Source organism: Falco rusticolus, chromosome 7 (assembly GCF_015220075.1).
Source record: "Falco rusticolus isolate bFalRus1 chromosome 7, bFalRus1.pri, whole genome shotgun sequence".
Classification (NCBI taxonomy): domain Eukaryota; kingdom Metazoa; phylum Chordata; class Aves; order Falconiformes; family Falconidae; genus Falco; species Falco rusticolus.
In genome coordinates, this window is record NC_051193.1 from 12,339,725 (window position 1) to 12,364,283 (window position 24,559).

A 24,559-nucleotide genomic window follows, 5' to 3' on the forward strand; every position below is an offset into this window, starting at 1 on the left:
TGATGCTTTCCATATGCTAACAGAAGTTCAGAAATGAAGAAGGGATTAAAATACCACCAGGATAGATATTGTGGGGAAAAAAAGAAAAAAAAGGGTCCAATTTTCTCAAATTTATTCCCCAAAGGTCTTGAATCGTAAGATTCTGCCTCCCTCCTGCAAGGCAGTACAGCTGGCAGCACTGCAGAGCTGAGAGGAGCTAGAGGACGCTCGGCCACATGCACCTGCACCGATACTGCCATCCTAACTTCTGCTTGCACAACCTTTTGTGAATACATGGACACATCTTGCTCTGCATCTTTCATTTGGTAGAGTAAAATAGCTTGATGAAGAGCTGAGGCCAAGTCCGATCACCATCATTTTACTAAACAGCCCATACTGCAAACTGCTACCAGCTGTCTTGTTCAGGTTGCAGCTTTTCTGTACACCCTGGTGGGAAGCCCAGAAGTCCAATACTGAAGGTATTTTCACTCTAGCCAGATGGACCTTTGTTAATGCGGGATGGAGAAGCACCAGGGAGCACAGGCCAGAGAGACCTAACTTGCTAAGCTTATGTTCACCCCAAAGCAAGAGGGTTTAATTAGTTCCTATATTTGAGAAATGGAAATAAAACTGAATACAAGCATTCTGAGATGAAAAGGTTCATATGTACTGTAGGCATGGCTTTGTTAAAAAAACCAGTAGTTGTTGAGGAAGTCTTAATGTCATTCCGCTCCACAGATGGTCCTTGAGAAAAGAGAACTTAATCCATAAAATCCGTTCTCTGCAATTCTTAGCACCTTTTTATCCTTTAACATAGCACCCATACTTCACACAATATTTTGGGACATTATGAATGGCCCATGTACAAAATTACAGAACTTGAAGTAATTTTGAATTGTACTTTACAAAAAGCTGGTTTTCTTCAGATGGAGAACTCACTGACCACGTTTTAGACTATATTATAATCCTGCATTCATATAAAGGAAAGAACCATATACCAAAGGTATGGACAGGAATCTGTTTCTATTAAGAGATACTCCCTTTATTTTAAAACAATTTTACGAGCCAAGTAAACAGTCAAAACTATTGTATACACTAAAATCAATTAAGGCTTTTTTCCAATCACCATTTTTTGCCCAGCTTACTATAGGACTTAACTGGCAGTTTCTTGTTTTGCTCATGGATGCAAATAATATTTAAGTACTAAGAACTTTTACCACAACAAGTGTCTAATTCCAGAATGCCATTAGTTGACAGTTTACTTTTAAACTGGAGTAATAAAACTGTTAAGTATCAAGTAGCTTGTTCCTCAAACACATGATGACAAGAAATGGTCCTTACTGTAATAAACAGTCACACATTCTTGTTTCTATTGATTCTAGAATAAGAATTCACACCAGATATTTGCTAATTAGAAGCAAATCAATGCAATCATCACTACTATTACCACATTTACACTGTTGTGGGGTTTTTTTGGTTCAAATACAAATAGTGTATCTTATTGCTCCCAAAGTCACATATGACTCTTAAATCATGTTTGATGTATATGACATCTTTGGTTGGTCAGTCTGAAGGTGGGTTGGTATCAAGATGCTTTCAGCAGTCTTCATAAAGGATTTCATCTACTTGGACATCATTTTCTGCAACAGGCACCGATTCACAAATCTGTTCCCTAAAAGCCAACGCAATCATGTAAGGCTTTCCACTGGGATGTTTCATACATCTTTCAAGATAGGTATCATAATATCCTTTCCCTCTTCCCAATCTGTTGCCTTTTTTGTCAAACCCAAGGCCTGGCATGAAGATAAGGTCAAGACCTCCTGTAGAAAAATGAAATAAACATTAGTGGATGCACTGTGGATTTCCTGATGGCTTGACAACATCTACATAACTTCAGACATTTGCAAAAACACAAGCTTTGTGTTTTGCAAATGCTTCCCTCTCTTTGATCAGATGAAAAACAATTTGAATACTGAACCTGTACATTTACATTTTCATCTTATCAGTTTCATACTAGATCAGCCTCAAAATAATTAGACCTTGAAAAGCTAGAAGGAAAGAAACCTACATTATAACAAATTTATTTTATCATTTTAACCTCACACTTCCAAATACTAATGTTTATGACTAAAACCAGGCAGAGACTGAACTTGGGGAAATTAAATGCAAGAGGGATCAGAAGATCAAATTAATTTCAACCTCAGACACAAAAATAGAAAAGGAAAAAAGAATGAAAAGAAGATGCATAAGAGAGAGGGCATCTTCCTGATGCAACTGTAAGATTTCACGAATCTTTACTCACCCTCCCAAAACCAAAGAGCCTTGAATACAATATATTCTGAAAGTGGGTATTTGCCCTCTTGTGTCAAGATCTGAATACTTTTCTCTTCGTGATGTCAGGTTCCTCTTCTCCCAAAAGGACTTTCTTGCTAAACCTCCAGCAATTTTCACAGTTGCTCCAGCAGCACACACAGGCATTCTGCTTGCCTGCCCTAAATATCCCTCCTTCTGGAGGGACGTATGGGCTCCCCAACTCTTCTAAGATTGCACTTGATTGGAACTCAAAATCAGTTAAAAACCAAACATGCTGCATAAGCTGCTAATCATCTGGACAAACAGACTTAACCAGTTGGTTAAACCCTGACAAAAGATCCCACCAACCAGCTCCAGATAAAAAGGCAAGATCAGCTAAGCTCTTTTTTCCTCGCTTTGTTCATACTCTGTGAACGGATGCGCATCAGCATCATGCCAGGTAGCCAGCTATAATTTACACCCGGCTGCCCACTTGTTTCAGGAGTTGATTCTCATCACTGCCAGGCAGGCAAAAGAAACTGGCTGCCACTCTGAGCGACCACCAGGCACGGAGGCAGCCAGTGTGCGGATTCCCATTACTTATGCAAGGCTTGTTCGTTTAGTGTGACAAGTCCTGCAAGGACATCCTCTAAACAAATGAGCTTGTCTGGCCTGGTGCTGACCGCTGAACCCAGGAACATCCCGCTTACTAGTTTCACAACACAAAGAAAGTCTTTCATTACTTGCTGCTGTAGCAGACACTTAAGGAGAGAAGGGCAGGAACAGTAATGGAAAGCCAGCGCAGACTAAAACACAGCTGACACAAGTCTGGAAAGAAAGCAAATATTGCATCTCAGTCCACTGCTGCTTCCTTCTTACAGGAACCATACTTAGCCTTGCACAGCTTTTCTGTAACTAGCTTCTGCTCCTTCACCAGGGCTAGGATGCGTCAGATATTTTTTCACTTTCCCCATGTCCAAACCCACCTTCTCATCCCATTTTGGATTGAGCTGCTCTCACTACATTTAGCTGAGGAATGATGTCCAGCATTCAAGGAGATGTGTGGGAGCATGTACTGGAAGAGCCAGAGCCAAGCAGTTTCCCAGTTTCCAGGGAATCCCATCAGAGATCACACATAAACTCTGAACTCAGCTGGAAAAGTATGCCAAAAGTTCACAGAAAACCATCTCATTTGCACACAACTTCCCAAGCTCCTGGAGACTTCCTTCCACTGTTCATCATTCAGAGAAAAGTCAATGATGTGAATACTCATCCATCATGACCTGATGACTTAATCAGAACATTGATACAAAATATGCAAGGCAACACAGTGTGAAATGCTTAGAGGAGATCAATCTTGCCAATCTGGCATCATACAGTTAAGAAGCAAGGCTTTTTTAAAGAGGTCAGGGGTGTAAGAATGAGCCAAAGGGCAGACCACAGAATATGACTGGTTGAAATAAAAGGAGTCTGCGTGTTCTACCATGCCACAGTCAACTTTTGACTCATAGGACAGACAAATGGCAAACAAAGAGGAAAAGAGGCACAAGGGCAGAAGTATGGCCTCACCTGAAAGAGATGCCATTTCTATGGCATCACCATGTATGTCAAGTTGGATGTAGCATGTTACATCTCCGTTTGCAACTAAAAATACATATTGGCCAACTGTCAGTACTATGGACTAGGACCTACAAACCAGCTGAGCATCTCTCTGTTAGCATGGTTAGTAATAGATTCTGCAGGTCAACACCCCCCCCCCCCCCACTCCCCCCTGAATTACTCCTGGGCTCACTAGTTATCCTCTCCATAATTTGTCTCACATTGGTTTTGTGTAGGTATTCAGGTGGCTCAGAAGCCAGTATGTACCAAACACGAACAATGCACAGAAAGAAACACACTCTGCCCTACGCTTTGTTTAGCTGTTTTCACTCCCTGTGACTCTCACGGCAAAAAGCAGGAAATAAGTGCAGTTACTACTGCTGGGCAGGTAGGAATACACACAAAAGGCAAACCTGCAGAGTAAAAAGGTGCCATTTCTCCTTACATTTGTATTACAGACAGGAAGAAGACAAGTCAGGGGAAGCACTAAGGAAACAGGGAATTGGCAGGAACTGTGAAGTGAAGAAAGAGCACCGGGCACACTTGAGTAGATTTAAATGTATTAAAGCACTGTGTTTTCTTCTGGGTCCTCTGGAGAAAGAGAGACTGTTTTAATGACTCAGCTCTTCTATAATCATGGATTTTTCATGCCGAATAACTCAAACAAGCTTGTTCAAATCTCAATATGAAAAATTACGCTGTAAATACTGTAATAGTTACATTTTTCTTCTACTGGAGCACTGTGATACCGACTTTGCTCTGACTAATAACACGTCTGATATCCATGCAACTCACACCGCACAAGATTTAAGTAAAATGCCAAATGACTTTCAGTAGCTACCCTGCAAGGAGCTCAAAGGCAGTTCAAGCAGCATTAGTCCCAAATCCTACCCCAGGATCTAGAATGAATGGCAGAGATCTGCATGGATAAAATGCTTCCCTGCCACGTAACTTGGGGAGCAACAAAATCTCTTGTGGTGCCTGCGGCAGCACGGGGAAAGAGCCATCTCAGGATGAGAGGTGACACACAGATGAGACCAAGATTGCAGACACATAAGATTACTATCAGCAATGAGAGTACATCAACAGGATGATAGCTCAGGGTAAGAACAACCTCTTGGCACAGGGTCTTCATGCTCCCAGGCCCTTCCAGCCCTACAGGACCACTGGTTGCCACTCAAGATGCCCTGCAGGCTCATTCTGTTCTCACATCCCACTCCCCTTGCTCCCACAGACCACTGTGTGAAATGGCATCCTTCTCCCTGAGAAGACAAAGTAGGTGTTTGGGCATCAAACACTACATCAGCTTTTAGTGCCTTGTAGAATATGCTAAGGGAGGTCTCACATTCACCACCTACTTCTGTCCCTCTCTTTGTAAAGTTTGCTGTCCCCTGTGTGTCCGTAGTTGTTAACTGGTGGTTCTTGGATCCCGGAGGGTCCTGTGAGTACATGCCAGGAGCCCAGGAAGGCACACTCACAGTGAAGAGGCTAACAGGTGCTGTAGGTAATGCTACAGATAATCTGTGCTTCTCCTGGAATACTTGCTTGTGGTCTGCAGATTGCTAAAGGCTGAAAATATTGTCTCAAGCAACAATATATTGCTCCAGCTTCTACATAGGAAATATCAATACTCCTCACACACTTTAATTAAGCTACTGGCTATCCCAGTAAGGTTAGCAATTATGATGACGGTCACCTAATCCTTGCTGTATCTATGTCATGAGCTCTTGTGGCCAACGCTCCTTCAACTGTGTAGCACCATGCGTGAAATAAAATACCCTGACTTCTCTGTCAACGTGGGCATACAGCCATGCTGACACGGCCACACAGGTTTCATTTCTAGCGCTAAATACAGCAGAGCCAGAAAACAAATTGATTTACAGGATCACAGGTGGTCAATACTGTTTAATTATCAGCACACTGTCTGGCATTGCCAGTCCAAGTGACACCCACGCCTGCTCCAGGGGACAAGATTCTCATGGGCAGTAAAGACAGAAGAGTACAGGTCTGGCTCCTTCCACCCTGGGCAGTCCTCCTACACCAAGAAAACTGGTTTTGCTCCTCCAGACACAGGTTTTACTGTCACATGCCAGAATATGCAACACAAATCCTCAGACTGATACTATGAAAATATTGCTGTGATAGTCTCCCATAAGGCCTCATATTTTTAAAGATACTATGAAATGGTGAAAAGACAAAAAAAACCCCACCCAGTATTGCCTTAGGGCCACAGAGGCATCACAGAGAGACCAAAAAAGAAGAGACAGGCCAAGTTCTGTGCAGTGTAGACAGGACTAGCCTGTGCCACTTAGCCCTGTGTTATTCAGCAGTGTAGATACAGCCATAGCTCCAGAACCTGCCATGTGGGTGTACAGGCACACTCTGCACCGACTTGTACACATCTATTTAGACATTCCTTATGCCACAGAGAAGTGAAATGACTTGCCCAAGGACCCAGGAAATTTGTGGCAAAACTACACACAAGAGGCAGGTGTGCAAGCTGTGCGTGCCCTGACTTTACCAGCAGACCGAAACATTAGCATCCCGTCTCCGGTGTTTTAAATAGGAATACATGGTTTCGCTTCCTCTAGGCAGCTGCTGTGAACCTCCTCAGTTCGGCAGTGCATTTCTCATTACCTTTCATGATGATATCAGGTTTGATTTGTTCCCGAGGGAAGGATTTTCTCCTTGCACCTCATTACCTCTCTTCTCCTTAATCTGATGTTCCTGTTTCAAATGCCAGCCGGCATTTTCAGAAGTGTTCTTGACAATGGTTAATTATAGAAGAGTCCATCAAACTACACAGATGCAGGTCATGTAAAGACTGCTGGGGACTTTTCCTGCCCTCAGAAGGAGCAGCCACCATGGCTGCTCTCCTCCCAGGTTTGTGGAGGCTCGAGCAGCCCACCGCCACCTCCTGTGTGGGGTCATTCATCTCCCCCTGCACAGCTAGATGGTCCTAATGGAAGATGAAACTGAAATACTCTGTCATCCCACCTTCTCATCCCTTGCTGCCACTTACTTTGTGGACACCTCAAAGTGGGAACTAGGAATCTTTTGATCCTAGCCCCCAAAGCTCTTACAAGAGGATAAGGCAGAGGCCAAGCTGCAGCAAGTCCTGTGTCCCTGTAAAGAACGGCAACGTGCTTATAAAAATCATGCTTGCACAGACGCCTTCTGAGGTCAAGCCTACAAGAGGTTTACTCCATCACAAGGATGGTTTGATTCTCCCAGCCTGTTACCTTGGGCAAGAATGAGTTTTCCAGCAGTTGGGTTCCCTCCACGCACATCTCGCTCTGCGGTGGTGGCTGGGGACTCCCCCTGCTTTGTTCAATGTAAATGATCACATAAGGTGCAGGACCAGAAGAACCAGGACGAGAACAACTCTCTGTTTAAAGGAAAGGAGTGTTCATGGTGTTACGCACACCAAAAACAATGTCAGATCGGTCTATGCACAAACTCTGTGGAGCTAACAAATATCTGAAAGTTGTTCATATACAAGGAATGAAGGCTTACTCTAGTCCTTTTCTGATCTAGCAAGGACCACAATGGAGAAAAAACCAAACCCTTTTGCAGGAAATCCTTACTACCTGCTGCTTCTGTATCTGCTACCCTGGCACAGAGGAAAAAAATAATTCAATAACTTGATCGTATGTATCAGTCTTGGTGACATGCAGGGTATGAGTCAATGTGTTGGAATAACGCAGAAAATTCTAATGACAGAGTTGCTACTGTAACTTTAATTACTGTCAGCATCAGCCTCTTGTTAGTTAGGCCTCTTGGGTAGGTGTTAGCTTCTCAACATATACTCTATAGGGCACAGATCATCATCTTGTTCTGTATTTACATAGCGCCTAACACTGTGGTCTGGGTTAATCACCAGACCTTGGGGAAAACAACTCCACAGAAGTAAATATTTCAATTATGCTGCAGCAACACAAATCCCCTTTACGGCTAGTGCAAAGCCTTCTCCACAGAATGCCCAGGTGCCCCTCGCACCACTACCAAGGTTGCTAACAGTTTGGTATTTCCTTCCAGATAAAAGTTTTCTGCCCTTTGGAAAAAAACTGCCCTTGGTTTCAGTCGCAGCCTCTCTACCATTATAAACTTGCCTTGGTATAAGGTCAAAAAGGGAAATGCCAGATCTGTTCACTACAGGCCTGATCCAGACCCTACCGAGGTGCATGGTTCCTGGAAGGGCTGGGATTGCTTCCAGAGGAAACCAGCTCCTTATCCCGACTAAGCCCTGGAGAAGCCAGATACTGTTACATTCCCGATCAAATGAGCAAGGAGACAAAAATGTTACCCTTTGCTGCTATAGATAAGCTTTTGAAAAAAAGTAGTTCATCCAAAACCAATGCTGCTGACTTCTTTCGGTAACACAGGGGATCGCAGGCATGAACAGTTAACATTGCTTAACTTTACCCCAGCCACTCTGCTAAAATGCAAATAAAATCCCTTAAACGGAAAGGAAACTCTTGATTTCTATATGCTCATATGATACAGTCTTGAAAATCAGTATCAGAAGCTCAGCATGAATTCTCACCTCCTTGGAAACCTAAGTTACAGCACTTAGTATCAGATCCTCAGTTACTGTAAATCAGCATTGCCCCACTGACTACCCTCTGCACCAGCCTTGGGAACTACATGATAAACAACCTGAGTTGCTGACAGGAGTTGAGAAATATCAGTTCTTTTCTCTTGTAGATATTTGTTGTTAGTTGTTCATAAACAAACATTTTCTAGTGCTCACTCTGTAGTGTCCTTATGATCCAGTCAGTCACCTAACAGAACTAAAAGTTGTGTCCTATTAGACTGAAAAAACAGCTCATTTTAAACCACAGTCAGTAGCTTTTCCTCCAGGTGTTTCCCGTGTGAACACCTTTAATTGAGCAGTACCAAGCCACTTCAGCAGGACTTTGTGTTTTCTAACTACTCATACACATCTGTTGCTTTAGGAGGAGAGCCAGAGAGATGCTCACTTTTTACTCAGCACATACTAGCCGGGCAGAGCAATCACAAATCAAAGTACCAGTTCCAAATCTCACAGGCTCCATTCATGGTCTCCTGCTACGACGCACACTGTAAGTGTGCCTCAAGGCTAATGCTCACCTCATCCAGGCAGAAATGCTTTTAACACCAGGGCCAATCACTTCATTTTCATTCCTATTTGTGTATGGGAATTGCAGGCACCAGGAAGGTTTTGTGTCTTTTTGTCTTCTAAAAAACTTCTTACACACATCCATGCACACCCATAACTCACAGATCTACCTTTTACGTACACATAGATGCCAAGCAGACCATCTCCTCTGCAATCCATGCACCCCAGGTAATTGGTCCACTAGCATGACCGAGACAGCTTCTGTTATTACTTCAATAAAATATTTTGTGGAAAATAGAACCATCAGCAGAATCTACAAACAAGCACTGAGCAACTCAGCGTTTATCTGTCTACTCATCCATGTCAATGCTTTGTGTCAGCATGAAACATTGGTCTCCACAGTTCACATTTGCCCTTCTGAACTACAGCATAATAAAATATTTATACTTCTCCCTGAGAAGCTACATGATAGCCATCAGTCATACAGGTTTAAAACAACCGAGTGGCAGCCACCGTTCCATTATTAAACCTCCAAAACACGCTAATGAAGCTGTTTGATCAGCTCCTGTGCTACCTAGCTGCAATCAAGCAAACACCCTCTTACTCTGAATTCATTTAAAACAAAATCTTATACATTTGGTGCCAATGCATTTGGAAGGCTAAGTGGACTGCACAGTGTCAGCTGTAGTACATCAGCCCTGCACAAATGAAGCTATCCTGCTCCACAAATACATATCCTTTCATGTGTCATCAGGGAAGCTAATGTGTAAGGCTGAGACTTGGGTTCAAATCTAGCTGCTTTCACAATGTGGGAAGACTGTGCGAGACTGCAACCATCATACTCACTTCCCCTGAGGTTTAACTTACAGTCAGCTGAGGTCTAGTGTCTCATTTTCAGAATATGCCAAATGTCTACCTAAAAGAAAATTTGAACAAGTGCTTTTCTATTTCACTATTATTCATCAAGTCTGCATAAGACCCATAAATAAACCATAATCACTTCATGCCACCTACAAAAATGTCTGGTTTTGAAAATACAGAGTAGAGGAAATAATTGTTTAGAAATGCTTTAGTTATCAGTCTGTGAAAAATTACTTATCTGCTCCTGATATTCAGATATGTGAACAGAGAACAGTCTGATGGGGAAAACATGGGCAATGAAAAGTGTTTGGTTCAAAGGCTTGTACCTGGGTTCTCCTGTGATTTTAAACCACCAAAATACTCTGAAACAAGATGTACCATGAGCAATCCCAAAGAGAGGACAAACGGCATTAGAGCCACTTTACAGCACATCAACACGTCTTGTTAAATCAGCAAATGAGGACTGCAAATCTGCCTCTTTAGAGAAACAAGTCATTGGTGCTTGAATTGTTTGTCAGGATTGTCATAACATACTTTAGCCTAAAATACAAGGATCTTTGTGTATCTTTATGTGTTTTTACATTAAATTCTTTAAGATCTTATCAGCTACACTTCCCATAGTGTTTATTTGAGCATTTATTTAAATACTTCCACTCAAAACACGTGCAAGTGTGCTACTTCATTTCTTTACTCTTGGTCCTCTTTTGCATGCTGCTGTCTGGATATTTTTAAATCAAAATATGACAGAAGTGAATCATTTGGGGATTTTTTCAATATGTCATGCATCACTAGCAATATTTCCAATGCCCTTTGACTCACTCAGCAGATAACCTACTGTAAAATATGCAGAATTGCTTGTGAAATATAAACGGTTAAGACATCTTCTTTGTCAGTGTATAAACCTGACTCCTGCAAGCAGTGACACCACCTGATGAGAACATTAGGCATGTTTACAGGCAGGGTTTATTGAACATGTAGAGTCAGCTGGTTTGGAGGCGATGGCACCTTCACTGTTAGTGTCAAACATGTTAACATGAAAACAGTTGAGAAATCCTGCTTCTTCCATCACAAGATTTTTTTTTTATCCTTTTAAGCTTGCACAGCTTAAAAAACCTGACTCTCCTTGGTAATCCTTCACCACCCTCACTCCAACTCCTGCTTTTCTGGAGACATCGGGCTGGACCACTTGTTCGTCTCCCTGTGTGTGTACAATGCTTGGGTAAGATTTTAATTCTAGGGAAACAGCCTAATGACACCAGTTCTCCCTGGTAACAGTATGGAATACTGACACCTGCCGGCAAAGCGCTTCACGTCACTCCCGGGCAGGAATTCGCCCTCCATCAACACCCCAGAGGCTGATTCCCATCTCCATACACAGCAGCCAGAAAAAGCAGGAACTGAGTCCAGTTATGATGCCAAACGTGAAGACCAAGGGCTATCCTTACACTGTAAAACAGCAGCAGGAGTATCCTGCTCCCTGAAAGCCAGTGGCTCTCAGCCAAGTCCAAGGAATTTCCCACCTTTCAGGAAAGATGACAGTGTATTTTGAATCAGCAAAGACAGTGGGGATTAACTGTGCCAGGAAGAAAAATCTTTTGTAGCTGGAAAAGTGCTGACCTGATTTAATAGCCCACTAAGCTGGCAGAAAACCAATCCTAGGAAAAAGAAAGAAAAATAAAGTAGCCATTTTCTGCCAGATTCATGAGCTGAATTTTCTGCCACATTCATGAGCTGAATCTGCTTAGCAGTGAATACCAGAGATGGCACCCGGGTTGGGTGGACAAGAGGAGCACAGAGAAAGCATACAAGAAAAAGGCAGCAGGATTGCCCCTTCTGGCACCAGCAGCCAGCTGCTAGCAGGGCTCAGCTGCCTCACCAAACTGCATCTTCAGTGTGCGTTACCCTGCACAGGTGGGCAGCAGCAAAAAGCTTCCACTCCTCCAGACTGTCCAGATTATGTGCACAAAGGCACTGAGATGATCTTGGTACTGGCTTTTCCTTTCCAAAAAGGAAAAAAAAAAAAAAGGAGACAAAAATGTCTGGATTAATTACCACAGTCAGATACTTGCATGTTTGCATTTCCCCTGTATTCCTCATGCCACACTCCAGCAAAGAACCTAACCTCTTACTTGCTTTTGAGAGACTCTTGTCTCTAGGAAACAATACAAAGAAAATGACAATGCTACTGTTCGCATTCACTGTAGCAAAATTATCCCTCTTTGAAACAAAACACTTCAGAGGCACTTGCAGTGAATTCAGACCCCTTGCCTATATATGTTACTTTCACTTCTCTTTAAACTTTAATTGATTACAGCAGAAGTAATCTTTTTAGTTGTTTTGCTGAGTGCAAGGAGAATATTTTCTACAAGAAGGCAAACATGGATGTGACACTTAAGATGATTAAGGAAAAGCACTCTTTTAAAGCCTTAATGAACTTTATGAAAGTAAAAAGCTGTAGAGTTCCAGAGTTCTCAGCCCTCCAGGTTCACTGCAGGACACACTGGCACAGGCAGTATTAAAATTAAACCACACAGTGTTCACGGTTTAGTCTGCACAAAGGAAATGCAGGACATAAGGATACCAAGGGACATTACAAAGTGAGGCCACACAAACACATCAACTTTTGCATTTCAGAGCACTTTTGAAAAAGTGTTTTGAAGAAAGAGATTCTTTGTAATCCTGCTGTACCTGTTTCTGAACAGAAGCACCAGGAGAAGCTCAGATAAAAGTGTCTTGCATTCGCCTAGTAAATCGCATGCAGATTGTTATTAAGCTGTTTCAGAGAGTTATGGAAGCTGATGCAGACCTCAAGGGGAAGGGCAGACACCGGCTTGCAGGGGAAAGCAATCCCAGTGCTGGCGACAGTCCCGCATCTTTCAGCTGAAGGCTGGGATGCAGAAAAACCCTGCCAGAAACAGTTGCTATCACATCTGGGTCCAACACCTGAAATATTTTACTTCCAAGCAAGCATTTTCCTAGCTCTACCTGTTACGGAACCTGTTGGACAGAATAAAGTAAAATTATGTTATGGATCTCTAATACTGGAACAGGCATTTTTGTAATGATGTGTCGTTGTGGAATACCTGTGTGGAAACCAGTAAAAAAGATCTGCCCAGTGAGCTGATTTGAAAAGCAGTGTTATGGTATAAACAGAAAGAATTAATGTCTACAGTGCTACTACATATGTTTCACAGCATTTCGTTACCTGGGCATACAATTTTCTCTCAGGCATCTTTTCTTCAAAATAACATCAGAGAGACTGCAGAAGTTGAAAGAGCAATGACTGGAACTCTTAGAGATCTAGACAAGCTTCTATACGAGAATAAGATAATAGGTAAAGTTTGATTAAAAGAAATACTATAGATATAATACAGGTTTAACTAAACAATGAATAATAAAAAGAAAGTAGGTAATACATCCTTATTTACTTCTCATCTCATAGAAGAATGAGGTATCACTTAAACTGAAAGCAGCAAATTTAAAATGAATACAAGCAACATAATATTTCACACATTGTAGGAACATAATATAATATTAACATAATAAGGAACATAATATTTCACATTATAACTAACTAACCAGTACAACCCACAGCTGTCAGAAGGCAGCGGAGCCAAGAGCTTAATACAAATAAAATTAGATGCTTAGAGGAACGCTCTGAATGCCCACAGGTAAGAGAAAACAGAACCTGTTTGTAAGGGGATAAGCCAGGGATGCAGCTGCTGAGGTAGGAAGAAATTTTCAGTTACCGCTACATAGCTAAAAATTGTGAGATTTTCTGGCTCTTGTAAAATACATGATGCTGGACTGTATGTCCAGTGCTCTGATCCAGCACTGTGTGAGGGGAAGCGTCCTCTCTCCACAAGAAGACTCATCACCAGAATGTTAATGCTGACTTGCACTGAATTTTTTCTCCTTATGCATATCAAAATACTATGGCTCATTGTCTCCAAGCAGAAGTTCATTCCAAACTTTAAATCATTTCATTAAAAAATAAATTACATTAAGAGCTAAGCCTCAATTTTCAATTTTGTTTCGTGCCATGCTCTCAGGTTTTCTTTTTTATGACCACTGTAAAAAGATTTTAAATTATAATCTATCCCTTGACATATTTCATACTGTAAGTTTTAATCAGGTCTCCCAGAGGAAAAGAAAATCTAATAGTATCTTCAATCACTTTACAATCTTGTTTAGGGTATTTTTTTGTTTTTTCCTAAATAGTAATATTTAACATCTCTGCTTTTCACATACCCATATTTCATTTATTCCAGATACATTCCAATCTGCATATATCTCATTTAAGTAGTCACAGTTACCCCTGAGCCTTATTTACTACACATCTTTTTTCAGAATGATTAGCATCGTTTTGGATGGCCCCGTGATGCCTTCATGTACAGCTATACAACATCTAATGCAGCTGAAGTAGCATATGAGACCTTCCCTGTGCTTCAAGACATAGCATTTTCTCCTCACACTTCTTTTATTTCTGAACTCTGATATATCAAAACCCTCCTATTTCTGGTGCATCTTTTTTTTTGGGGGGGTGGGTGTGTGTGCAACCCATTATGATTTTTTTACATCCCATTTTATTTTCCATCTGTAAATTAAACCTAGTCCTCTTAAGACTGTATTGCCACCACTTCAGTCACACTTCTAAAGAACTGTGCTAAGATTTGGAATAACTAAGAATACTGATGGCATCACAAGGCCATCAGTCCTGGCAGGAAATGCAGCCTCTTTGAATGTATGATTAAATAGCAGGAGTTTAAGGACAGGTGAAAAAGAGCTGCTGTGGACTAAAATGTTTCTGCAGGGCAAATCCCAATGGCCAAGTTTAAAATAGGGCTAATGTGCACTCAGGAACAACCTCAAACTACTTGAGGTTGCTTGGAACTGTAGCCTAGGGGTAGCCGGCATTTTCCTTGCAAGAGGTTCACACTTCTCCGCATTAACAGTCCTTATGAAGCAAACAGAATCCACGCAGGTAAGCTGTCCCTGCCTGTTTCTGCTGCCAGCATGTTGTAATTTATGCTACAGCAAGTCTCAAAGTGGTCTAAAACCAGTAAGGACAGAAAGATATAATGACCCTAACCTTACAAGCCAACACTCAATAGGTTATGTGAAAATGAAGCTGCAAAAGTTGCTGCTAGACATATGTTAGTGCTTCCTCACTTCATTTGAAATCTGGATCTTCCATTATTATTAATTATAAATAGACTGTTACTTAAAGCACAGAATATCTAGTTAATTTTTCACTAATTATCCTGAAGATACAACACAAATATAGTGATCGGTAGACCACCAAATTTTCCAGTACTGAAAATGATGGAAGCCTCCAAGCTAAACTACAAAATACAAGTCCAATTCTTAATACATTCATTTATGGGAGCAAAAATACATTATGCTTTAGCAGAGTAGTAGCAGATTATTCAGCAATCCCCATTACACATAAGACGCTTTATTTTCAAGTGCTGACATTTTTCAGCTTGGGTAATTATCCCAACCTATCCCAAACTGAGGGAGGAGGGGTTACGTTTTTCAGACAAAATGGTTCACTGGTTTCTAAGAAAAAGCTTGCAAAAAATGATGGAGAAAGCTCTGTTGCTCCATGCTTTGTGGCAAGAACTTGTAATCCTGCTCGTAGTACCCTCTGTGTCAACAGTGCGGCTTCAGCCCCATTCAAATTCATTTGAGTTGGGTTTATGCAATGCTGCAAATGTTTGAAAATCTGCCATTTGCACAGGCTTAAGAAAGATGTGTCTGGGAGAGTACTGGGCCTCGCTGAAGATGCCAACCTCTCCATCCCACTGCTGGAGTCACAGTGGCATGGGTGGCCCCGTGACTATCAGCCACTGCCAGTTTCCAGGGGATGTTCCCTCCATCCTGGCTACTCATTCCTACCCCAAACACACGGCACTGCTACAGCCGCACGGTAAACTGGATCCAATAATCTGGGTTAAAAAAACCAAAACAGCCAAAACAGGGTGGAGGAGAGGAGGAAAATACCCTTCATCCAGAGTTGCAAGGTGATCCAGTTTACCACGGAGAGGCAGGAATATGCTGAAAACATGAGGAGGGAAAACTCCTTACACCAGTATTGCTGCAAAGGCAGAGCACATGGAGCTTCAGGCTCAGCTCCTCCTGCCACCCCCACTCCCAACTGCGAGGACTCCAAAGGACTTTCATTTCAGTGCCTGCTCCTAATCCCGCTGACTGGGGCAAGACTGGGAACCGAAACATGGAAGGAAATGAGGGCTGAAGTTTCACTAAGATTTTTTTTGGCATGCCACCCGTTTACGCAACCTCTCATCAGCTTCCTACCAGCCCTTCAGCTGCATCAGCCCAAGTCTGGGTGGTGGCCCAGTTTGAGAGAAGAAGAGCCTTTTATTGGTACTGGGTTACTTCTAACCAAGACTGGTTTCCCAGTATAGCTCCCAATGTGGCTGCAGGAACATCTGTGCGGGCACAGGAGGGGTGGGGACCAAGAGGAGGAGAGAGGGCAGCGGCTTATTTAATCAGGCACTGCCCAAAAGAAACAATTACAAAACTATGTATTTTATACTGTTTAGTACAAAAAGTAGTCTTTAACAGAGAAGAGTTTTTCTAAGCCAATGAAAAAGGGAAAGAAGCCAGCACAGTGGGGAAGGCAATGAGTAAATCGGGGTGGGGAGTCTTGTATGTCTGGAAGCAGACAAGTGAAAGAAGACACAGCACATGATCTCCTCCTTTTTGGCAGGGGCAAGCTATTTCTGTTGGCCCAGCTGCCCCTGAAATGACATGCTAGGTCTGAGGGCAGGAGGAAATGGGGAATATGGTGAGAAGGGCCAGAGAAGGACACGTGGAGATTCAGATAGGCTGGGCAAAGAGCAGAAGGATGGAAAGGGGCATTATGGTGGCAGAGAAATTAAAGCTTGCAAAACAGGGTCTAGCCCAAGGACAAGACAACTCTGGGAAATGATCAGTTTGGACGGAACAGAGAAGAAGCCATAATGTTTGGAAAAACAAGCAGAAGAGTCTGTGTTCACTGGGGGCAGCTCCTCTGCACAACTCAGGCTGGAACCAGGATCATGAGCCTCTGCTGCTTCTCCATCAGCAAATACCAGTTAACACCATTAAGTCACTGAACAATGTAGTGATGCAGAGGCCATACAGACCTCCATCTCCATACAAAGGTTTGAATAGCGCACAGTAAAAAAGGCCTGCGGCTCCAACTTGAACAGAAGGAAAGCAAGCACTGAGCACACGCTTGTTAGCAGCACTCATTAATAGCAAGCAGAGTTCACCTTCTCCATCCTTGAAAGAGCCCAGATCGTTGCATCTGGGTTCATCTTTGAATGAGCCTAGATCTGATGGGCAAGGACTATGTAATAATGTACTTAAAGACCACAGCAGAATTTACACAGATAAAAAGGCTGAATAAAGCTTGTACACACAACACTTCCTGGCATTTCTTAGGAGAGCCCCTCATAATCCATTAGAGTAAGCAGATTTAGAGCCACAATTTCTAATAACTCTTCATTTTTTCAGCCAAAGAAAAACATCTAGGGCAACCCACCACCACCACTCCCCCCCAGGTGAATGTTTTAAAACTCCTCCAGAAGTTATTGTAAATCTTCAAGTACTAGTTAGTAGTTCAGTTCAGTTATGAACATTTAAGCATAGTATTTGCTCAGGTTAGAGACTTCCAGATCCCTTAGTTCAAAACTGGTCACCTGCTTCCCTTCAAAGAAGCCACCTCCAAGATTTTTACCATATGGAGATGCTCAACCCAGGGTTTTTTGTTAGGGTTTCTTTTGTTTGGTTTTGGTTGTTTTTTGGGTGTTGGTTTTGGGTTTTTTTGAGTCCCAGTAAGAATAATTATTTTTTCAGAGGAATAACTTAGCTTTTCACCCATAGTTCTCAGACCAGGTTTAAGTAATAATAAATAACACTACAAGTGAAGAAACCCCATGTCCAGCCAGCTGAATCACACCACCTCCCTAAACCACATTAAAATTAGAGCTGCTGGGAAATGTCCTTTAAATTTATGTAGGAGTCGTGCTAAAAAGCAAACAGGGAGCACAGTTTTATCTGATTTACTCCTTCCAAAGTTGTGCAAAGTATCTATGCTCCTGTAAACAATTACTGCAACCTGCCTGAACTTTCATCAGAAGTATTACCTTGGGCAAAACCTGATACCAGTGCACATTTATACTTCCAATGTACAAGCATACAAATGGGAATTGGTACTTATTAAGAAAACGTACCACCGCCTTGCTCCAGAAGTTGCCTAAATCTTTCAGAAGATACAGCTGGAAATGAGCCAAACCATGCACCTATGTGCACCCCTACTCCAAACAAAATATCTGGACTTCTTCCACCTTTGTTCTTCCTGCTACTGTGTCCATTTAGCCTAAAGAAAGCAACCTTTCATATGTCAACCACTGTTACCCATGCACAGTAGAGAAGATGACAGACTTTCTACTACTGAAAATGCAGTGATCTTTGTTTGCACCAACAAGGTGCAATGAGGTGTACTGCCAAGATGAAAATGCATACCCCTGACCCTACACAAAAAGGACCATCTCCAAAAGGCAGGGTTCCAAAAGGCAGGGTTCATGTCTACTCAGTGCTGCCTATGGGTGCCACCAGGACCAGGAAACTCCATGCAACAATTACACCTACCCTTACATTTGAGCTATTCTTCAAAGGAACCATGCCTGAAGTTTTAAGGACAGTGTGAATTTAAGCTTTTTGTCATGCAAAATGAATACACTCTGAAATGACATGACTTATTCATGTACCTGCAGGGTATTTCTTGGAAATTACATAGCAACTTATGCCAGCAATGGGAACATTACTAGTGGAACACCATGTTATCTCCTTGTAACAATGTAAATGCCTCAGATCACCACAGTATTTGATAACATCACAGAGATAAATGTTTCATCCAAGTATAAATCTAGCAATGGAGGACTGATATAGTAGCAAGGGAATCTGCATTCCTGCAAATGTACCAAAGTTCAAAAAATACAACAACTGACTCAAAAAATACAGCAAAAGGAATTTAAAGACACATTGAGATGCAGTGTGTGTTTCTGTGGGGACAAACTGGGGTGGGGTAGTGAGGGTGAGTCTGATTACGGTAAATGGTAAATAAAAACTATTTAAATTATTCTCTCTAACCTACCAAAACTGTCCAAGGATAAAGGACCAAGGTCTGACTTCCAAGTCAAACCGAATTATTTCTAAGTTACTAAAATCAAACTTCAGGCAGATCAAGTCTGACACAGACATACACCAGTTACAACTGCTGTCCTGGCATCTCTCTGTAGACTGCGGCAGGTCTTTTGGTATTGCTCTCTGCCCCTAACCACACCCTGGTGCACAGATAGACACACAGCTCTGGAACTAGCCAGGTACCAAAGCTTGCTCCTGCCTCCCCCCAGCTTCACTGCCTGGCACCTGGGCCATCCCCAACAGGTACATCCCCGTGCACTCTACACCAGGTAGTCCTTGCTCCCATCATACCCAAACCAGTCGCATGTTTACTTTGTGATTGTTCAATTAACAGCAGCTCATCAGTAGTACAAAAGCATGTCCCAAGTGCCTGAACTAAGCTTGGTCAACAAAACCCTGGACATTTTAACGGTTACCTTCAAAAGCCCCTAACCCCCACCAATATACACAAATCTTTGACAAAAATTAGGAAAACAAGTTAACAGTGCTAAATATTAAATGTAAAGAAGATGGTTGTATGAAGCAGTGAAATCCCTTGCTAGCTAAAATGTGGACACGGAAAGGGTTCTGAATTAGGACAGAGGTAGAGGTAGAGATCAAATATAAAAGGGAAACAAACACAGTGAAGTGTTCTGGGAAATTACATTGGCATCCCAAAGCAAATACAAACCCAAGTTCAACCAAACAGAGTCATACACGTGTTATGTTCCTTTATCAACCATTACAAAACGGGTAAGTAAGTCCATGAGGTATGGAAGCTGTCTGCATGGTGAACTTCCACCTAAAGAAAACTCTGCCAAACCGAGGTTTCAAGCATGAGTTCAACATCAGTTTTCCATTAACAACATTAAACATTTCTGCAGATATTTCAGAAGATATTGTGTTTACAAGAAGATTGCAAATAATGAATGCAGACACCAAAAAAAAGTAAGTTTGTTTACATGTTTGTAGAAGTCGGGGAATTTTAGGTTAAGAAAAAGAGAGGTTATTTTGGGACCAAAACACACACGGCACCTGCTAGATCTAAATGAACTTTTAACTGTTCAGCCCTATGAAGAATCCAGTGTCTGAGATGGTATTATAAGATCAAAATAAAAGTGTGAGAGAACAATGATGGAAAAGACTTTGCAATATCCAACCAGGCCTACAAGGAAGTCCTTTTATTTTCATTCTCAAGTCTCAGTCCAGAGAGCTGTTCCGCATGGGCAGGCTCCATATCACCCCTGCGATTCACCCATGCCACAGCATTTGCAGGATCAAAGATTTCAGAAAATTCTCACGTCAGCTTACAGGCTTGACCTGAGGAGTTCCCTACCTTTCACGCAGCACAAACTGAAGTTCTCAGGTTGCATGCTGAAACTGGGAATCCCCACGACTTCCAACAGCAGCCTGAGCTACTCCCGGCAAGCCCCTGTCTCCTTCACGAGCCTCTATGTTACGCTTGCTGAGACTGCACTGAGGATGTCCATGAATCAGACCAAGCAGCTGATTTATCTGGAGGGTTGAGTTTCCTTCAGCTGGATCAGCTGTGCAGCCCTGTTCCTGCCCCGCTGGTGTATCGGAGGGGTGGCACAGGGTAGAGGAAAACGGGCAAGACGCAGAGGCATCTGCTTACGTTGACTTAAGCACCTCTAGAACACATAAAACTGAAGTGGAACATTTAATTCCACTCTTGCTGTCAGATTATTTCCTGCTGGCCTCCAGGCTACTCCTGCACAACAACCCCACAATGTGGGAAGAAAATACTCACCACTAGCAAGAGCTTCCTCTCTTGCACTGTCATCGTCACTAGGCTGAAGAATATTCCAGGATGTCAAAGTAAGTGAAGAAATGTCTTCAGGTGATGATAACTTCAGCATGTCCATGTGATTGCTGTGAGGCTTGTAACGTGGGATGAAACACTCTTTGCCTTGCTTAAAAATGTCCTTAATGATTTCTTCTGTCTGGATTTCATCTGGCATGCTCAGGAAGATTGCAATTCTTTTGGATTCTTGGTACTTGGGATGGCCAATCACCTACGCGGGAAATTGATGCAATCAGTTTATGAAAAGTTTACGAAAAGATTGACTTACATTATTTTAATTGAACACACAACTGGAGCAAAATAGCCATTTTAAAGGGTAGAGATACAAACTATCATGCATCATAAAGAGAATAAACTGACTTTGTTTCCTACTCCAGTATTTCTACCCTCAACAAAAATAAAATAGGTGAATTTTTTTCACCTAGTGAACAAAACATTGTAACATGGGTTTGGGCCAGCAAAAAACAATTTTGGAGACAGTTTCCTGATCCTTTAAATATTTGCGCCACATAGTGCAGACATCCTCAAATGCCCAGCATCACTGTAGAGAGATATAGCAGGTCAGAACTGCCAGCTTATGCAACACATGAGGATTTTGCTTTCCTTTTCTACCACCCTTTTTACATGCTGCATCTCTCATCTGGGCCTAGGTAGAATGAAAAGCACATAAATTATAATAACTCAAAAGAAAATTAGCATCAGAGCAGACAACTGCAGAGCACAAAGTCTTCCAAGACCAGGTCCTTCTTCCTTTTTTTAACCTGAAATGCCTTCCTTACAGCGTTTAAATATATGACTTCAAACATCACCTGCTTCTAATTGGTGATCTTATTACTGTACATTTTTCAGAGCTTGAAGGAAAGATGGCCTTGCCATTTTTTTGATTTTCATGAGGTTCTCTGTGCTGGGCTTATAAAAGACTGACTATAGGAAGGAAAATTAAAAAAAAAAAAGCTTATATGGTGAAAAAGTGTTAGCAGTTTCATATCTCACCATGTCTCTGTCCCATTCCAAATTGAATTCCACTTGTAAGATTTGAGAGGGGGTTTTTAAAAGCTTGTCTTCTCGTTGTCTAGCACGTTACCTATTTTGTTACTTACACCTGGACAAAACAAAGACAAATGTGTCCCTTCCCACTTAAAAGTGATTTATTCTTATTCTACGCACTTGCAGAAATCTGTCAAAAGTACCAGGCAATTGAGAAACTGAGCTTATCTACGGAACAGAGAGCACCAAATCCTCTGATCTGTGTTTGCATAACTTGCTCTTCTGAGCTTTAGCCTTTGCCCTGGCCCTGTTTGGACAGATAAATGTCCCTATCTAAGTTGAGATATGGTTTCCACTCTTTTTTTTTTTCTTTTTTTCCAGTACAGCAGCTAAAAGCCCAGGTGAAATATTCAGAAGATGGATATATTTTTGTAAGAAGAAGAAAAAAAAGAAACACACTGGACCAAATTATGGTAATGTGTAATGTGTTGCCTGGCCACAGAGACCGTATTCACAATTCAAAACCACATCTTACTTCCTTTTGTAATTTGCCCAACCTTACACATGGATTTTTTCCCCATTAAGTGATTCAGCTTTTAAACAACAGATTTTCCATGGAAGCTTTTGTTTGAAAGAATGGACAATTTGGCCAAATTGCAGACTTCAGACAACGCCTGTGATTCATGTTATTGAGGGCCTCCAGAGCCAAATCATCTCATCGGTTTGGAGAAGAGAGAGACCAAGACACAGAACTCTCCTCTTTCAAAGTGGTGCTGCGTGCTGTGGGCACCACACAAGTCCGATCTGCTCCAATAGGTCCAATAAAACATTGATTATGCTGTACAGAAAAACATGAGGCTGAAAGATGTAAAACCACACGCAAGCAGGAAGACAGAATTTCAGATGTTTTCAGAACTGTGAAGATGAAGCACTTTCTGAGAAGAGCGAAAAAATTTCCACACCTAACAAGTATTATCTGCCCTCTTCACCTGCTGATCGCTATTTTTGCAGAATCAGAGCATGCAAACAGCATGACTTTAATCATGAACATAAACATTAAAAAAGAATAATCATCCAGAAGCTAATTAAATGCTAGTGGCTAGGTCAGCCTGTGAAGCTATTTCACTTTGAATTTAAAGACCATTTTGAGATGAGATTTTATGACTAAAAATATTGTTCAGGTGTTATAAAATAACCTACTCTTTTATTAGCTGCAAGCACTGATGTATGTTATAAAGCTACGTTCTTGGCTTTATATTGTTCCAAAAATTTTCTCAGCATTTTCAAAAATTTCTTCATGTCTGCTGTATTACCCTCCTGTAAGGAAGCTGACTCTACTTTCTGCCACTTGCGCAATGCCTCTGTCTCAAACAAGCTCAGGATTTTCAGTTTGTGTCAGATTATTAAAAAGGCAAGATAACATCAATTTATATGTCATATTGCCTGATGCCTTCTTTTAAGCAAAACAAAAGCTGTATCTTTTAGTGTGCTCTCACTAGCAGAAAGGAGCGCTCTGTTGCCACGTTGGTCAGCAGCAGTCAGACAAAGGCTGAGGGCTCCTAAAAATTCGGTACTGTGCAGGTTGGGTGCTTATAAAGTTGGCAGAGGTCTCTGCATTTTTGAAGAGGATGCATGCCAGTATTTTCTAAAAACTGAGATATTTAAGTCTGGGATGTGTGATTACTATAATGCATTACCATGACAGTAGGACGTGACATGTATTACTATTTTTTAAAAGCATTCCCAGTGAGAAAAAGGTTATGTGAGGTCCAGTTAAACTCCTTGTGACCTGAAGTTTCTGTGCCACCAGGTCCCACTGGTGAAGTGGCTACACATTAGCATTAAGTGAGGTCTGGAAAATGATTTGAGATCCTCTGGCAGGAAGCTACCAATATAAATGTAGATCATCCAGGAGTACCTGCTGGTGCTGCAAAAAAACCGAGGACTGTGCTCTATTACACGCAGTGACTGCAAAATAAAATTTTATTGTGTTTATTAAAATGATGAAATACATCTATATAGAAACTTTGTAATCCAAACGCAAACAGGACATTTCAGAAGTGCACGCCGTTATCATGCTGTGTGAGCGTAGCAGTTAGCTAAACCCTGCCCGATTTCTTTTTAGAGTACAAAAATTACATTAGAAATGGGATTGCATGGAAGAAACAGCACGGAAAGACGCGGAAGGGAAGCGACAGGCAGTTAGACAAGAGGCTCAGTCGACAGAGTCGCGATACTGCCACAGGCGTTCCCGGGAGCCGGCCATAGGCGAGCCCGGCTGGCAGCGCCGAGCCGCGCCCGGGGCCCTGCGCCCCCCACCCGGGGCTCCCGCGCCGCCACCCCCCCGCGGCCTCGGTGAGGGGCGCTGAGGGCGGCGGCGGGGCTCACCCCCGCGGGGCCCGTGGCTGCGGCCCAGGAGCCGGCGGGTCCCCTGAGTCACCGCCTCGACCCCCCCGCGGCCTGGGAAGTCCCCGGCGGGCTTCCCCGCGCCGGGCCGCTCCGCCGCCCCCGGGCCGCGCTTCCTGGAAGCGGCCGTGCGGCGGCCGGGCCCGCTCCGCACCCACCTTGCGACTGAGCAGGCGGGACTGCCGCCGCTTCTCCGCCGCGCCCAGCGCCTGCAGCCGCTGCCGCAGCTCCCCGCGCAGCGCCCGCTTGGCCGCCCGCAGCGCCGCCATCTCGCCGCCCTCCCCCGGCCGCTCCATGCGCCCAGCCAGCCG

At 42.6% G+C, this 24,559-nt stretch overlaps 1 protein-coding gene and 1 long non-coding RNA gene across 3 annotated transcripts; one reads left to right on the top strand and one right to left on the bottom strand.

Moving 5' to 3' along the window:
• Positions 1 to 983: 983 nt before the first annotated feature.
• On the bottom strand, positions 984 to 24,559 carry LOC119151138 (5-formyltetrahydrofolate cyclo-ligase-like). Of its 2 annotated transcripts, none has more exons than XM_037394659.1 (3): positions 24,407 to 24,559; positions 20,802 to 21,066; positions 984 to 1,799 (listed from the first exon to the last, which is right to left on the bottom strand). In XM_037394659.1, the coding sequence occupies exons 1-3, from the start codon at positions 24,542 to 24,544 to the stop codon at positions 1,576 to 1,578; spliced, it is 627 nt and encodes a 208-aa protein (XP_037250556.1). In that variant the 5' UTR covers positions 24,545 to 24,559; the 3' UTR covers positions 984 to 1,575. The 2 variants fall into 2 exon arrangements, with proteins under 2 accessions (XP_037250556.1, XP_037250557.1); XM_037394660.1 differs by lacking the exon at positions 24,407 to 24,559 and adding an exon at positions 21,849 to 22,035.
• LOC119151139 lies at positions 7,075 to 23,266 on the top strand. The gene is made up of 2 exons (XR_005105318.1): positions 7,075 to 19,978; positions 22,224 to 23,266. It is a non-coding gene; the product is annotated as an uncharacterized LOC119151139 (long non-coding RNA).